This window comes from Phyllobates terribilis, unplaced genomic scaffold (genome assembly GCF_046119375.1).
Source record: "Phyllobates terribilis strain yellow unplaced genomic scaffold, ASM4611937v1 Scaffold_5__5_contigs__length_657084704, whole genome shotgun sequence".
NCBI lineage: Eukaryota > Metazoa > Chordata > Amphibia > Anura > Dendrobatidae > Phyllobates > Phyllobates terribilis.
Window position 1 is genome coordinate 39,659,163 of NW_027362765.1, and position 17,230 is coordinate 39,676,392.

At 38.7% G+C, this 17,230-nt stretch overlaps 1 protein-coding gene across 1 annotated transcript; it reads right to left on the bottom strand.

The window, feature by feature from the left end:
- Positions 1–1,732: 1,732 nt before the first annotated feature.
- Positions 1,733–13,180, bottom strand: LOC141270617 (uncharacterized). The gene is made up of 10 exons (XM_073680687.1): positions 12,965–13,180; positions 12,656–12,835; positions 12,451–12,574; positions 12,270–12,367; positions 9,930–10,082; positions 9,621–9,800; positions 9,422–9,545; positions 9,244–9,338; positions 8,980–9,064; positions 1,733–5,428 (listed from the first exon to the last, which is right to left on the bottom strand). Exons 1-10 carry the CDS (start codon positions 13,178–13,180, stop codon positions 3,546–3,548), a joined length of 3,138 nt encoding a protein of 1,045 aa, XP_073536788.1. The 3' UTR covers positions 1,733–3,545.
- Between the last annotated feature and the right edge of the window lie 4,050 nt (positions 13,181–17,230).

Here is a 17,230-nt window from a genome sequence, read left to right on the forward strand (position 1 = left end):
CTGTACGTCATATGTTGGAAGTCGGAGAAGTGTGCCTAAAATAACACATTTCATTAGACTTCACTTATCTAACTATTCCCTTCCTAACGTTTCCTCAGAATTTGGTCCCTTCTATTGGTTTCCACACCCTCCATGCACTCAGTAGAACTTTGTTTCTGTACTTATACAGATACTGACTGGTTCATGCACCTATATATTATACTGATGGCTGGACAATACACATCAAGCTATTTTTTTACCGGTTGTGTCATCCCTATTTCCTCTTAGCTTGTGAGCAGTCCTCACTCCTCTTGTTATGTATTGTATTGTACTGTGTGTTACTCTGTAATTATTTTAAATTACTTATTTCGTTTGTACAAGTGCCCACTGAATTGTAAAGTGCTATGAAATATGTTAGCGCTATAGAAATAAAAATTATTAATAATTATTATTGAGACAATTGAGTAAATGTCTAAAGGGATCCGGTCATCAGGTTTTTATACTTCAAACTATTGCCATTGTTGTAGAGGCAATGAAAGAAAGAGAAGGTGTTTGGTACCGTGTTAGCCAGTAGAAAAAAGATTGCTCTCAGTGGGAAAAACAAGATAATCTTGTAGTTATGATACCTTTTAATGGCTAACAAAAATAAAATAAATGATGTTACAAGGCAAGCTTTCAGGACAACTTAGGTCCCTTCCTCAGGCTTGGTATGGTATAACATGATATATGAAGAAACAAAAATATATGCACACAAAGAAAAAAAAAGAAAAGCAGATGCATGGCATAATAAATTGACATTTAAATAAACAAACAAACTGAGCTTGGAGAGTGATTCCTTAACTAGATTAGATTAATGGTGTGAAAGTTTTATGGTCCCAATATCTATGTAAGATCAGAGGCCTGGTTCCCTGTCTCCTCAGATTTTGTAGTGAGACATAAATCCTCCTGGCAGATTTATTCCCGTGTGGAGGGTGTCAAAGACTCTAATCAGTTTGCACTCCCAAACTTTCTGTGTTTTTGTGATTTTGATGTTGTTGATGTTGTGTCCTGGACCACAGAAATGTTTGGCCACTGGTACCTGTTTTTTTTTTATGTGTAATCGTGTGGCGATGAGACCTCATCCTTGCTCTCAATTTCTGTCCTGTTTCTCCCACATAGAGAAAATATAGTGCACAGAATTAAGTACACCACACTGGAAGAGGAACATGTGAATGTCCGGGAATCTTATAATCCTGTTGTGTGTTGGGAAACTGTATCCTGTCTTTGGTCTCTACATTGGTGCAGGTTTTGCAGCTCTTCACATTGCAAGGAAAAGTTCCTCTTGGTGTATCTGAGGGCAATGAACTTCGGATCATGATGGTTCTTAAATTTGGAGGTTGCCTGTAGCACAGCAAGGGAGGATCTTTGAATATTGTTTTTAGCCGGTCATCCTTGTGTAGGATGTGGTGAAGTTTTTTAGCAGTTTTTCTCAGTACCTCAAGTTTTGGGTTCCTAAGAATCTGTGCTGCACTTTATGTACATGCTCAGTAGTGAAGCCGGCAATGGGAAGCAATGCCTGCACTCATCTCAGAACTGCTAGAGTGAACAGGAAATAGCTTGATTATTGTATCATAATTGTAATGAAAAGCATGATGTTAGCATTTTACTATAGTAAAGAGTGAAGTGAAGAGTGACCTTTCAATCACTGACAGGAGGCAGGCAGAGGGTGGGTGTGAAGACACAAGGTCTTCCATGGGCGTAATACTACTCAGACAACACAGGGTGAGGGTAAAACAGTGTGGCAATACTTTATTGAACCACAAAGCGGACAATAAAAATATAGAACAGTCCCAGCAAATGCCCAAGATGGTATAACATTACAGTCCTCACCCTTCCGCTCCGCCCGCCTGGGATAGAACAACTGCGACTTTGAGACTTCCAGGGTCAACTACCTCAACCAGTGGCCTCCCTCTTCTGGTGGGCCCCCACAGAGAAAAGGTAGCGGCAAACTTAGGAACAAGGCCAGGAGACCCGAGGGTCCAACTCTGGCCACTCCGAGAGTTTCCACGGGGCCAGATGACTGCCTGGTCCCAATCTGGCTTCTCCGAATTTCTCCATGGGTTCCAGGCGACCAGAAGGTCCCACCTGGCAACACCAAACAACATATCCATGGGGCCAGGTGACTTCATCGTCCCAACCTGATCTCTCCAAAAGTATCCATGGGCTCTCTGATGGTCAATGGAGCAGATGCGTATCTTTCTAGTCAGGACTATATACCCTTAGGCTAGAATCATGTACAATCCAAATCTGTGTCTCTTTGGATGGAGCTGCCATGCTATCCATCTACTGTCCTGTAGAATGTCTCTGATTCTCCTTGTGAAGTATTTCTGATTGTCCGTGATTCTGCATGCAGCACTACAGCCATCCCTGTTTTTATTTACATCTGTGTCCAGTCATCATTCACAGGTTGGGGGAAAGGGCAGCGCTCAGGTCTCATTGTTTGAGCAGTTAATGAATCTGCATAGTTTGTCCTCTTGTCTTGTGAGTCAATAAGCCACAGGGTCCACACAAAGCTTAATCAACATATTTAGCAAACATTCATTGTTCCCAGACCCAAGAGGAGACAACAATCAGGGTTATATAAATAATCGTATGTCCTTCTTGACCAGCCAAGAGAAATACACATACATTTACAAGTCAACACAAAGATAATAGTGTATTTCTCTTGGCTTAACAAATCTAATCGTCTGGCTGACTAAGATTATAAGCTGTATCGTCACAGTGGGAATTAGGGGAAAAAAAGCAGCAGAGATATAAGGGCAGTCCCCAACCACTAAACTTGTGGTTCATTGGCATAACATAACAACAATACATTTCTCTAAAAGCGTAAACAGAGATTTCTAAAATAAAGGTATGGCTGTAATCAGTATTACAGCAAGTTTACATAGATGGCAACAGTTTGGGTTATTGGCTTATAAAAACCTCATGACAGTTGCCTTTAAAATCAAAGTCCCCTCAGATCTAATAACATGTGTATCGGGGAAAAGAGAAGGGAATCAGTTCTCAATGATGGTGAAAAAACTACTATACTTAGCACGAAAAGGGATTTAAAAACAAGGATCCCATCAGATGTTCCTACAAAGAAGGAATGGATCGTAGATGTAAATAGTAACTTACAATAAGAACAAGTTTATTATTGAAATATAGAGAAGTTAAAGACATTTATTCAGACATGGAGGTTGTACGCTTAAAGTAACTGAAATGAGATTGGGAGATAGAAAGAAGTGGGAGGAAAAAATATTGGGTATTTTTTTGGGGTGGTACAGGGGCAAGGGTTGCAGTACTCATATTTATATATTCACTATATAGACTACAATTCACATGGAATATTGCTTTTCACTTTTTATATAATGGATGTCTATTAGCAATATTTTAATGCTAATGTTAAATCTAAATTGCTTTCTTTTTTCTTTTACTAATTTGTACTTACTTTAATTTACTCTATTAAGTGTTTTCTTGTACAGTTAGTCAAAACACATGTTTTTTAACCATATGAGTTTTTCTTGATTATCAACAAAATATGATTTTCAAGTAAAACATTTCCCGCTTTCTGAATGTGAAAAGGCCCTATTCCTTGTGTGAATTCTCTGGTGTTTAATGAAAGATGATTTATCTGCAAAACCCTTCCCACATTCTGAACATAAATATGGCTTCTCCCCTGTGTGAGTTCTCTGGTGTCTAACGAGAGATGATTTATCTACAAAACATTTCCCACAAACTAAACATGAATATGGCTTCTCCCCCGTGTGATTTCTCTGGTGTGTAACAAAATGTGATTTATCTGCAAAACATTTCCCACATTCTGAACAAGTAAAAGGCTTCTCCCCTGTATGAATTCTCTGGTGTTTAACAAGATTTGATTTCTTTGCAAACCATTTCCCACATTGTGAACATGAATATGGAGTCTTCCCTGTGTGAATTTTCTGGTGTCTAACAAGATATAATTCATCTGCAAAACCCTCCCCACATTCAGAACATGAAAAAGGCTTCTCCTGAGTGTGAATTCTCTGGTGGTTAACAAGAGATGATTTATCTGTAAAACAATTCCCACATTCTGAACATGAATATGGCTTCTCACCTGTATGAATTCTCTGGTGTCTAACGAGAGATGATTTATCTACAAAACAATTCGCACATTCTGAACATGAATATGGCTTCTCCCCTGTGTGAATTCTCTGGTGTTTAATGAAAGATGATTTATCTACAAAACAATTCCCACATTCTAAACATGAATATAGCTTCTCCCCTGTGTGAATTCTCTGGTGTCTAACAAGAGATGATTTATCTACAAAACATTTCCCACAATCTGAACATGAATATGGCTTCTCACCTGTGTGAGTTCTCTGGTGTGTAACTAAATGTGATTTATCTGCAAAACATTTCCCACATTCTGAACAGGAAAAAGGTTTCTCCCCTGTATGAATTCTATGATGTTTAACAAGATTTGATTTCTTTGAAAAAATTTTCCCACATTCTGAACATGAAAACTGTTTCTCCCCTGTGTGAGTTCTCTGGTGTATAACAAGCTGATATTTATCTGCATAACATTTCCCACATTCTGAACATGAATATGGCTTTTCCCCTGTGTGAGTTCTTTGATGTGTAACAAGCTGTGGTTTATCGGCATAACATTTACCACATTCTGAACATGAATATGGCATCTCCCCTGTGTGAGTTCTCTGATGTCTAAAAAAATGTGATTTATTTGAAAAAAATTTACCACATTCTGAACATGAAAAAGGCTTTTCCCCTGTGTGAGTTCTCTGATGTGTAACAAGACATGATTTAGCTGTATAATATTTCCCACATTCTGAACATGAAAATGGCTTTTCTCCTGTGTGAGTTCTCTGATGTGTAACAAGACAGGATTTAGCTGTATAATATTTCCCACAATCTGAACATGAAAATGGCTTCTCCCCTGTGTGAGTTCTCTGATGTATCACAAGATGTGTTTTATCTGCAAAACATTTCCCACATTCTGAACATGAATATAGCTTCTCCTGTACATGAACTCTCTCATGGCTAACAAGCCCTGATATCTGGTTAAAATTGTTGTCACACTCTGAAGACAAACCTCCATTCTCCTCTAGGTGAATGTTTTGATGAGTAACAAAACACATTTTGAAGGAAAAACTTTTTCCATATTCTGTTCCCAAAAACCAATTGTTTGCTATAAGAGCAGTTTGATTAATAATGTCTCTTTTGTGACTTCTATTTTCTTTAATAGTCTGAGATAAATCAGATGATAGGACCTGTTTAAAAGGATCAAATGTTAGATCTTTGCTGTGAAGGAATAATGGCATTTCTGGAGTAACGACATTCACTTCAGTTGCATCTTGTGTGACATCAAGGTCATCTGACTTAAAAATTGAAGGTGTCAGTCGTCCCTCTGATCTCCAAGTACAATCATCTGCCAAGAATAAAGATTATTTTTTAATAAAATATCCTTAAAAATTTTATTTTTATAACATTTCTAAAATATCCATATAAATTTCTAGTTCTTTATCAAAATTCAATTATTTTCCAAGACAAAAACAGTTCACAATCTAACATTAGACCTCACAGCAGGAACCAGTAGAGCATGATGTTCGACTCTATTAGTTTGTTATGCCTCCCCATTGTAATATTAAGCCACGCAATATTAAGCCACCCACAAAGTTATGCAGGACAAAATAATACTGATAAAAACTTCTACTCCATCTCCAAAAAACAAGACCCCACTTGTGTCCTTCCTTTGTCAATGGAAAAATTGAGGGTTTCCACATTACTAGTAGCTGAAAGACTCTTGAAAAGCCACATGGATTCATCAACCAATCCAGTAAAATCCTCACTCCCAAATCCTAATGTTCCCCTCGCTTCTCAGCTTTGCAGTTTCTCCAAATACTATTAGCGTCCATATGTTTAGCATTGCTGCAGTGAAAAGATTCCATTTAAAATTTTACGGTGTGCGTGTCTTCCGAAACCCAAGCTGGGCACTGTGTGTTGGGTACTAAAAAGGCATATTTGCAGTTTTCACTCTACAACATCCACTGTGTGCTAATTTCCAGAAAGTTTCTTTGGGGTCAAATTAGTCAATACTCCTTTAGATCAATTCACTGAAGGAAATTGAGTCCCTTTGTTGGGTTGTCTACTGTCCTGATTTTCTGCCATTCTGGCACCTTACCTGGTCTGCAAATGGTGCAGGCAAACTATTTCAGCCAAATCTGCATTCCAATAGCCAAATGGTACCCCTTCCCTTCTCAGCCCTGACGTCTGCCCTAACAGTAGGATATTGTCGGATTCTAGATAGGTGGCAAAATAAATTTGGGGTATATTTTCTTAAGCACCTTGACCCCTGAAACATTGCCACAGGTGTAGACTTCTCGCCCATCATGCAGCATCCGTGCTGTGATTGGAAAAGAGTTTTCCACATCGTCTGCACCTTGTAATTATGGACTTTCTCACATCGTGGTCAGAGTGGTAATAGTCCTTGCCATTTAATTTAGTGAATTATGGATGTACATTTATACTTATGAAATTTGCTAAAAGAAGTATTGAAAACTACATTATTTGCAGTATCACTTCGACTTTCTGAGTATAGCAGTGTTGGGAAGAAGATATATAGCGATATCCAAAACATAAGGTGTGCAAAGTTTAATTATTAAGGTCTAATATGTTTTCTTGGTAATTATTATGATACACAATTTAAAGCTTTAACACACTTCCTGAATGCAGTTTTTGTTACTATGAGGAGATCAATTTTCTAAAATATAGGCCCTTCCAAATCACTTCAAAAGTAAATTGGTCTCCAAAAATAGGTTTTGCAAATTTACTTGAACATAGGATAACTGGCTACTAAATTTTACGCCTTCTAACATCCTAAAAAAGAATATAAAAGGATGTTTGAAAAATGCTGTCAATGTAAAATATGATGAATGTTAATTATTAACTATTACTTTTGTTTTAAGGGCATAGAGATTCAATGTTTGAAAAAATTCTAATTCAATTACATTTCTGGAAAATTTTCGATTTTTTTCATAAATAAACTTCATTTTAGCACTGACATAAAATACAAAGTGTCATGAAAAAAAAATAAACATCAAAATTGCAGAAACATTGGGGTTAGGTTAAACATTCCAAAGTTATTACCATGTAAAGTGACGTGAAAATGTGGTCTGGTTAGGAACAAAAAACTGGCTGCAGCGAAAAGCAGTTAAATCACATCTTGGGCATGAACTATAGTAGTCAAGACTGTGATAATAACATATCTACTAAAATGATCACTCTCCATCTCAATAGTCTTCGTTGTCAATGATTTAGTAACTAGTGGTGAAACATCTCTGTGTAATTAGGGTATGTGACATGGTGGCATTTGGCAATCCAAACTATTGTAGGGGCCAATATTTTCTGTCAGATGAGTTTTTAAAAAAAAATTACAAATTTAGAAAGAACTTTTTAATATTGTTCACAAAACTGGAGTTGCACTCATCTATGTTGGACCATTAGAGGTCCTATGAGTTCTGACCAAGAAAGTAGAGAAAGTATAAGTGATCCCTATTTCAGGAGACCATGTCCAGTAATCTGAATTCCTTAGGATCGGAAACATGAAATTCATGTGGTAAAGTGATGTCATGCCAACATATATCCCGCAGATATCTATGAATGTATATTAGAGCCATCAACCACATACAGTTTAGAGATACATCATGGTACAGGTTTAATTTTTTTAGTGTAGTTTATCACAATCATCTTTTCAGTTCGTCAGCTTTGTTATCAAAGAAACTGAAAAGTCAGGATAAAGGAAGGGATATTCTGCTGTAGAGAAATTCACAATTGGACAAGGTTAAAATTATTAACTTCATTGTCTCTTATAATAAAGGGATTCTTATTTTCTGGCCTCTCAAACTCAGCAATGGACGGCTCCAGTACAAGATCTTATATAATGGACATTTGTAGAATTCATAACAGAGAAAATATCTTTCAGGCTCTTGAAGGTAAAAATATCAGATCTTTATGTATTAATTACTATTCTCCATTTTTTTTCTCAATTTTAACTACATTTTGGGAGGCATTTAAAAAGAACATGTAGGTTGGCTGTCCAGCCTTTAAGTACTCCCTTTGGGATAATATCTCTCTCATTTGCAGGCTCGGACTGGCTCATTGGAGATAAGGTGAATCCTCTGGTGGGCCTCTGTGCCGAGGTAGGCCAATCAAATGAGCAGCACTTGGCACACTACTATTAATGCATTGTTTACAGGCAACAGCAGCATTTCATCATTCGTTTAACAAACTACTCAGTGTATGATCTAGAAGTATATGTTTTCTTCATTTTGTTACTCTATAGCAGTCAAGATGGATTGTCCTACTAAGGATCTAATTACTCCACGGTTGTTATCTGCAAGGGGGGTAATTGTTAAGAACTGGATAACGTCTAGAAATATTATTTTCTGAGTGAGTGGAGGTCGGAGAAGGGTTTAAATAGAAAAAAAAGAAAAATGATCATTTTAATTTTCTTGTGTTTCTGAGTCTGCTGTTTGTACTTAAGTATAGAGAGAAAAAGTGAAGATTGAAAAGTAATAAATAAATTCACATTTGATTTTCACTGCACATGGAATGGTCCATCCTACAGATAATATTTTTCTTCACGTGACTTTCTAAGTTGTCAGCACATTTTATGTACTCTGTCATTTGGCTTTGCAATTTAGAGATCTGAGTAGCTAAGGGTAAATATTTTCCATTTCCGGGGTTAGGCTGGATCGTTTGGGCTGAAAGCTCAGGCTGGAACAGGTCCTACCCTGAAAGAGGAATTTTCAAAGCCCAAAGTAATGGGGACAGTTTCAGGTAAAGAAGCATGTAGTGCTTTACCAGCAGAATGGTGACCACATGACTGTGATATAGCCAGACTCCCATGCCGATAAAGGAGCCATAGGCAATGATTGAGGAGAATTCGTGACTTCTCTGCATTTAGTGGCTACTACTCACCTGGGTAGTCATATGTAGGAATCTCCTCTTTACACCACTCATCACCAATCACAAATGTCTCTGTAGTATAGGTCAGATCTTTACCCTGAAATAAATATTGTAAAAGTCACATCTTTGATCAGTTCTAATCCTGCCATCTCCACCGTTCTCATTACACAAGTATAAAACATATAATACTGGTGGATAAAACAAGACTGAGCACAAGACCTTCACAGCCGGCTACACATCATAGGGGAGATCTCATGACACCTTCTCTCCATCTACCTGATGATCCTGAGAAACATCAGGATATTCTTGTTTATAGTCCTGAAGAAGAAGAGGAGGCCATCTCTCCGGTGTTGTCCTCTTACTGATTAGATCTGGAGGAAACACATACAGGCACTGAATTCATTCTTTACATACAGATAATTATAGGCCGTGTGTATTTACTCCTGTCTATTACCTGGTGATGTGAGGGGCTGGGGAACCTCCATCATTACGTCCTTGAACAGATCTTTGTGACCTTCTAAATACTCCCACTCCTCCATGGAGAAATAGATGGTAACATCCTGACACCTTATAGGAACCTGACATACAATGATAACGTTATGACCACCCTGATCCCTTCATAGCGTTACTGTATAATGTCCGAGCAGTGTCACCTCTCCAGTCAGCAGCTCAATCATCTTGTAGGTGAGATCTAGGATCTTCTGGTCATTGATGTCCTCATGTATCAGGGGGTGAGGCAGAGGCCCCGTGATTGGGCTCAGGGTTCTTCCCCATTCCTCAGACACAGGGTCCTGACAGTGTTCACTAGAGGTCTTCTTCACTACTGTGTAATCCTGGTTATGGAGAGACACATTAATAAATCTCACTACAGACATTTCCAGAGTCCTCACCTCTCCAGTTCTGTCCATCTGTTATTCCCATAGATAAGAATGATGTAATGTGACGTCATCAGAATCTCTCACCTCTCCAGTAAGCCAGAAGACGATCTCTACGGTGAGGTGTAATATCCTCTCTGCCATCTTGTTCCTGCTCCTATCCATCCTTGACGGGTCAATCAGGAATATTCTCTTATATAGAAGATCTCCACTGAGAGTATCCGATATTGTATGGACTACCTGAATGGGAAAATGATGAGCCGGTGTGAACCAATGCTGAGGCATTTTGCATACTTTGATGCATTATTACATGACATCGATTGAAGTAATTCAGAAGTTGGATTTTTATGTCCTTAAATACTGTGATCAATAGTGACTATTACATCTAGGTGGTTGCCATTGTAGCCAAAAAAAATAATAACAGTTTCTGATTTTTCAAAACAATGACATAAAATCTATTCTTTTTGTCTCCAGGAAATGTTGAAATTGTGGAAAAGAAAGAAAGTACGGAACAAGACTAGCCTAACAAAATTGCCAAATTAGGTGCTGATGCAAAAGGGGCAGTCTCACAATGGGAAAAAAGCCCAGTTACTAGTCAAGGTAAGGTAGGTAGAATTAGATTGATGGTGGTCAAAGTGTATACTACAAATAAGAAGACAGAATAATATGCTGCCACATATATAGCCTGCTGACGCGGGATAGGCCAGGGAACCTAATCACTGCAGGACACAACAAGGTTAAATTCCTGAAGACTGGCCACGTCTCCCTAAGACAAAATGAAACCACCCTAAGATGCAGCAGTGCTGCAAGAGGCAAAACTCAGTGAGTCACGCGATGACCACGGTGAGTAGGTCGGTGCTGAGGAGGCATACAGGTTACTGTCGTGACAGTCAGCACATAATCAGATGGCGCGAGCTGAACATGCTTTTAAAGTAGAAATTATGGGAGATTTTATATATATATATATATATATATATATATATATATATATATATATATATATATATATATATATATATATATATATATATATATATATATCGTACAAAAAACCATGGTCCGCACAGGTGGGTCCCCTAAATAATGCTAACAGTGAGTTGGTCACTGATAAGAGAAGGCACAGTTACTAAACGGATTCTTTAGCTCTGTATATACCAAAGAAGAGAGATTAGCGGGTATAGTTAATCCCAGTGCTTCTAATATGTCATATATTACAATATATTGAGTTGATTAAATGGTCCAAGCATTGAAAAAGAGAAATGATGTGAACAAGACCCTGGGCCCAGATGGGCGGCATCCAAGGGTTCTTAAGGTACTTGGCTCAGTTATTGCTCGGCTCCTGTACATCATTTTTAGAGATTATTTAGTGACTGATGCTGAGCCGATCAAATGGTGCAAAACTAATATGGTGCCCATTTTCAAAAAGGGCTCAGGTCTTTCCCAGGTAATTATAGACCAGTAAACTTAACAGCTATTGTGGTAATGGTAAAACTGTTTGTGGGACTTGTAAGTGATTACGGTATATACAGGAGTATGTGATAGAAAATAATATTATAAGAGAAGGTCGGTGCAGTGTTACTAAAGACAGACGTTGTCAAACCTGATTAATTGTTATGAAGAGGTGAGTAGAAATATTGATCGAGAGGAAGCTGTGGATATAGTGTGTTTGGACTTTGCACAGGCATTTGACACTGTCCCACATAGATGCCTAATGGATAAATTAAGGTCTATAAGATTAGAAAGTAAGGTTTTTACTAGGACCGAAAACTGTCTCAAAGACCAGAGAGTTGTGGTGAATGACTGCTACACTGAACGGTCTAAGGTTATAAGTGGTGATCCCAAGGTTGATTGCTGGGTCCTCTATTATTCAACTTATTTATTTAGGATATAGAAGAAGGAATTTACACTGTTGTTTTTGTTTTTGCAGATGACACCAAGTTATGTAGTATAGTGCAGACTATGGCGGATGTTCATAAGTTACAAGTGGACTTGGACATACAGTGTTTGGGCATCCACTTCACAGATGAGGTTCAATGTGTAGAAATAGATAGTACACCACTAATATTGTAGTAGACTGCACTATTGCATACAGCAGTATCTTCTAAAAGACACATACATCAGACATTTACTTTTCTTTACAATGGATGACAAAAGGCATAGAATGACATCCGAAGCAGATAATAATTTTCCATATATATCTAGGTGTATACACATACATACACATGTACAGTATATACACATATACACTCCTCACAGACAGATGGAGAAGTCACATCTATGATCAGCTCTAATCCTGCCATCTCCACTGTTCTCATTACACAAGTATAAAACATATAATACTGGTGGATAAAACAAGACTGAACACAAGACCTTCACAGCCATCTACACATCATAGGGGAGATCTCATGACACCTTCTCTACATCTACCTGATGATCCTGAGGAACATTGGGATTTTCTTGTTTACAGTCCTGTGGAAGAAGAGGACGGGGACATCTCTCTGTTGTTGCCCTCTTACTGGAGAGAACTGTAGGAAACACATACAGGGACTGAATTTACTCCATACATACAGATAATTACAGGGCATGTGTATTTAATCATGTCTATTACCTGGTGATGTGAGGAGCTTGGGAACCTCCATCATGACGTCCTTGTAGAGATCTTTGTGTCCTTCTAAATACTCCCATTCCTCCATGGAGAAATAGACGGTGACATCCTGGCACCTTATAGGAACCTGACACATACAATGATACCGTCACCCCCCGATCCCTTCATAGAGTTAAAGTTAGTGTCCCAGCATTCCCAGCAGTGTCACCTCTCCAGTCAGCAACTCAATCATCTTGTAGGTGAGTTCTAGGATCTTCTGGTCATTGATGTCCTCATGTATCAGGGGGTGAGGTGTAGGCCACGTGATTGGGCTTAAGGGTCTTCCCCATCCCTCAGACACACGGGCCTGACAGTGCTCACTAGAGGTCTTCTTCACTACTGTGTAATCCTAGTTATGGAGAGACACATTAATAAATCTCACTACAGACATTTCCAGAGTCCTCACCTCTCCAGTTCTGTCCATCTGTTAATCCCATAGATAAGAAAGATGTAATGTGACGTCATGAGAATCTCTCACCTCTCCAGTAAGCCGGAAGAGGATCTCTAGAGTGAGGTGTAATATCCTCTCCGCCATCTTGTCCCTGTCCATCCTTGATGGGAAAATCATGGAAGTTCTCTTATACAGAAGATCTCCATTGAGAGGATCCGATATTGTAGGGACTGAATGGGAAGATGTAAAATTATAAAGGATCCCATGTAATAATACAATTACTGGAGATAATAAGGGAAACATATGAAGATTTAATGTGTTGATGTTGTATTCTCGGATCATATACACTGGAATGTTCCTAACATCACACTTGCTGCACTCGCCACTCAGATGGGACTGCAACGGGGGATTTCACTTTTTTCACACTCACTCGTCCACTCATCTATCACAATATGTTGATAATTAACTGTGGTACAAGAAAATTGTTGTTTGAGATATTTAACCAGTTTTTAGGTTAGTTTTTATCGCCGACTCTAAACCTGACCTTATTTTTCTTTCATAAGTTCTAGTTAATGAGATGTGAAATACCCTATGTATATGCATACAACCGATCGAAAACTAGGACTGGTGTCTCCTAAACGTTATTGTTTTTGCCTTCTTGGTCATTAAAACAAATTCATATATATAGATTTATTTTAGTTATGAAGAATTTAAATCACAAAATAAGAATTAAACATGCATAAAAAGTTGTCATTGATACACTGTTCATTTTCTGAGATACCTTGTAAAAGTGGTGCTTTAAAAATTTATTGCTATGAGTTGCGCCAGGACGATCACTTTGAATAGACCAGCAGTAATTCGCCATCACGTGAGTATCCCAGTGTCCTCGGTAACTTTCTTCTATTGTTCTTAAATCTTGGTGGAATCGTTCACCCTGCTCTTCACTTAGGTTACCAAGGTTTTCTGAGAAACAATCCAAGTGGCTGTGGAGATAATTCCCCTTGATACTCATTGTACAGCCAAGGTGACAGAAAGAGGATAGCATTCTTTCTAGTAGTTCAGTGTAATTATCCGCTTTATGGTTCCCTTGAAAATTCTGTACAGCCATAGTGAAAGAAGACCATTCATCTGCCTCAGCATCGTTCAATGAATTTTTGAACTGTGGATCTTTCATGAGTCCAAACCAAACCACGTGAGGAAAATAATGGCCTCGGAGGAATATATTGTACTAGATGGTGGCCCGATTCTAACGCATCGGGTATTCTAGAATATGTATGCGGCCGACCGGGCGCAATCAGCAGAGCATTGTTTAAATTTGGCGCCAAAAATCGCTGATTGGTCGCGGCCGGCAACCGCGACCAATCAGCAAAGCGGTGTTTAAATTTGGCGGCAATATCGGTGATTGGTCGCGGGCGGTGTATTGACAAGGTGGGGAGAACCCCATAGAAACACCCTCCTCTATTCAGGTCATAAAACGTAGCTTTTATTAATTTTCATTTTAAAAACGCAAGAGGGTATAAAAACTTTTGTCCCTAATGTGTCTCATGTATTGTGAATTATACATGTTGTTATGCACACATTAATTGACAACCGTGGGGTGCCATCATCTGTTTGAAAGAATAAGACAATTTTAAATGTTATAACACAAGTCCCCCCAACATGTTTCACCGCATGTGCTGCGTTATCAGGGGATGGGACACTGGCATCGGCTGCAGCAGTAATCCAGAGAGTTCAATTAATTGCATCTATCAAAAGTCATAATATCAAAAAAGGTTGACAGAAGTACAGGACTCTGTCGTACAGCTCGTTAGTCTAACCTCCACCCAATTACTCGATGGTGAGGTGGTGCTGGATTGCTATGGTACCTGGAAGTCTAATAATGGTCTCTGAGTCTGCAATGTACGAAAGTCTATTAGGCCTCCATACAGATTAGACTGAAGTCAGATGAAACTGAAACTGCTGATTTTGGGGGTAATTGGTTGACTATAAAATGTACTAGTAGAAATACCCAGCTTTGCATGGGTTTATTTGGTGGTAAAAACTTTGTTTGTTACTGCAATGAAGACAACAAATTGGTGCTATAAATATAAAACCCAGTTTAAGTGGCTGATTTACTTTGGGAGGTAAATTTGGGGCACATTGGTCCAGCTGTTAGGCTGTAAATAAATATTTGCCTTGAAGAAAGGTTGTTTGGGTGAATATCTCAAGAATGGTATGTTTAGGAGAGAACTGAAATCCAGTCTAAAACCTTTGGAAGCACCTGATTTACCTATATGCCGAATTCAGTGCAGATTGGTTCCATAATATATCATTGTAACACATGGTCCACACATCCAAAACTTACACACATGGTCAAAATTGTTGGTACCCCTCGTTTAATGAAAGGAAAACCCACAATGGTCACAGAAATAAGTTGAATCTGACAAAAGTAATAATAAATTAAAAATCTATGAAAATGAACAAATGAAAGTCCGACATTGCTTTTCAACCATGGTTCCACAGAATTTTTACAAAAAATTAAACTCATGAAATAGGCCTGGACAGAAATGATGGTACCCCTGAAAATAATGTGACAAAAGGGATATGTTAAATCAAGTTGTGTCCACTAATTAGCATCACAGGTGTCTACAATCTTATAATCAGTCAATGGACCTGTATATAGGGCTACAGATACTCACTGTGCTGTTTGGTGACAAGGTGTGTACCACACTCAACATGGACCAGAGGAAGCAAAGGAAAGAATAGTCTCAGGAGATTAGAAAGAAAATTATAGACAAGCATATTAAAGGTAAAGGTTGTAAGTGTTAGAACCCTCCTGTTTGTTTTTTCCATCCTGTGCTTTGTGGTCACGTGACCATCTGCCTTTATATTCCAGCTCCGCCTCTTTGGCTGTGCTGGACTTCAGTGTTGTTTGACGGCTTTGCTAGCCAGGTGCTTCTGTGCCTATCTCTCAGTTCGCTTGGTCCTTTAGGGACCTCTAGTACCTTTTTAGCAGTTTATCTTTTGTGTTTTGCAACAACTTTCTCTGTTCAGGAGGTGTCCCATTTTTGTTCCAGTCCTTAGATCTTTTAGGGACCCCTTCCCTTCATTCTATAGGTCTTTGTTCAGACTAGCCTAGGACTAAGGTGGGTCTGTTCGCTAGGAACAGGCAGCCCGCTACATTGTAGGGATTCAGCTTAGTTTTACTGTAGAGAAAGCTTTCCCCTTCTTTCCTTAGTACTTGTTTGCAGATCATAACAATAAGACCATCTTCAAGCAGCTTGATGTTCCTGTGACTACAGTTGCACATATTATTCAGAGATTTAAAATCCATGGGTCTGTAGCCAACCTCCCTGGACGTGGCCGCAGGAGGAAAATTGATGACAAATCAAAGAGACGGATAACACGAATGGTAACAAAAGAGCCCAGGATAACTTCTAAAGAGATTAAAGGTGAACTTCAAGCTCAAGGAACATCAGTGTCAGATTGCATCATCTGTCGTTGTTTGATCCAAAGTGGACTTCATGGGAGAAGACCAAGGAGAACACTATTGTTGAAAAAAAATCATAAAAAAGCCAGACTGGAATTTGTCAAACTACATGTTGACAAGCCACAAAGCTTCTGGGAGAATGTCCTATGGACAGATGAGACAAAAATGGAAGTTTTGGGCAAGGCACATGAGCTCTAAGTTCACAGATGGAAAAATTAAGCATATCAAGAAAAGAGCACTGTCCCTACTGTGAAACATGGAGGAGGCTCTGTTATGTTCTGGGGCAGCTTTGCTGCATCTGGCACAGGGTGTCTTGAATCTGTGCAGGGTACAATGAAATCTCAAGACTATCAAGGGATTCTAGAGAGAAATGTGCTGCCCAGTGTCAGAAAGCTTGGTCTCAGTCGCAGGTCATGGGTCTTGCAACGGGATAATGACCCAAGACACACAGCTAAAAACACCCAAGAATGGCTAAGAGGAAAACATTGGACTATTCTGAAGTGGCCTTCTATGAGCCCTGACCTAAATCCTATTGAGCATCTTTGGAAAGAGCTGAAACATGCCGTCTGGAAAAGGCAACCTTCAAACACGAGACAACTGGAGCAGTTTGCTCATGAGGAGTGGGCCAAAATACCTGTCGAGAGGTGCAGAAGTCTTGACAGTTACAGGAATTGTTTGATTGCAGTGATTGCCTCAAAAGGTTGTTCAACAAAATATTCAGTTAAGAGTGCCATCATTTCTGTCCAGGCCTATTTCATGAGTTTAATTTTTTTTTAAATTCTGTGGAAGCAGGGTTGTAAAGCAATGTCTGACTTTCATTTGCTCATTTTCAAAGATTTTTAATTTATTATTACTTTTGTCAGATTCAAGTTATTTCTGTGACC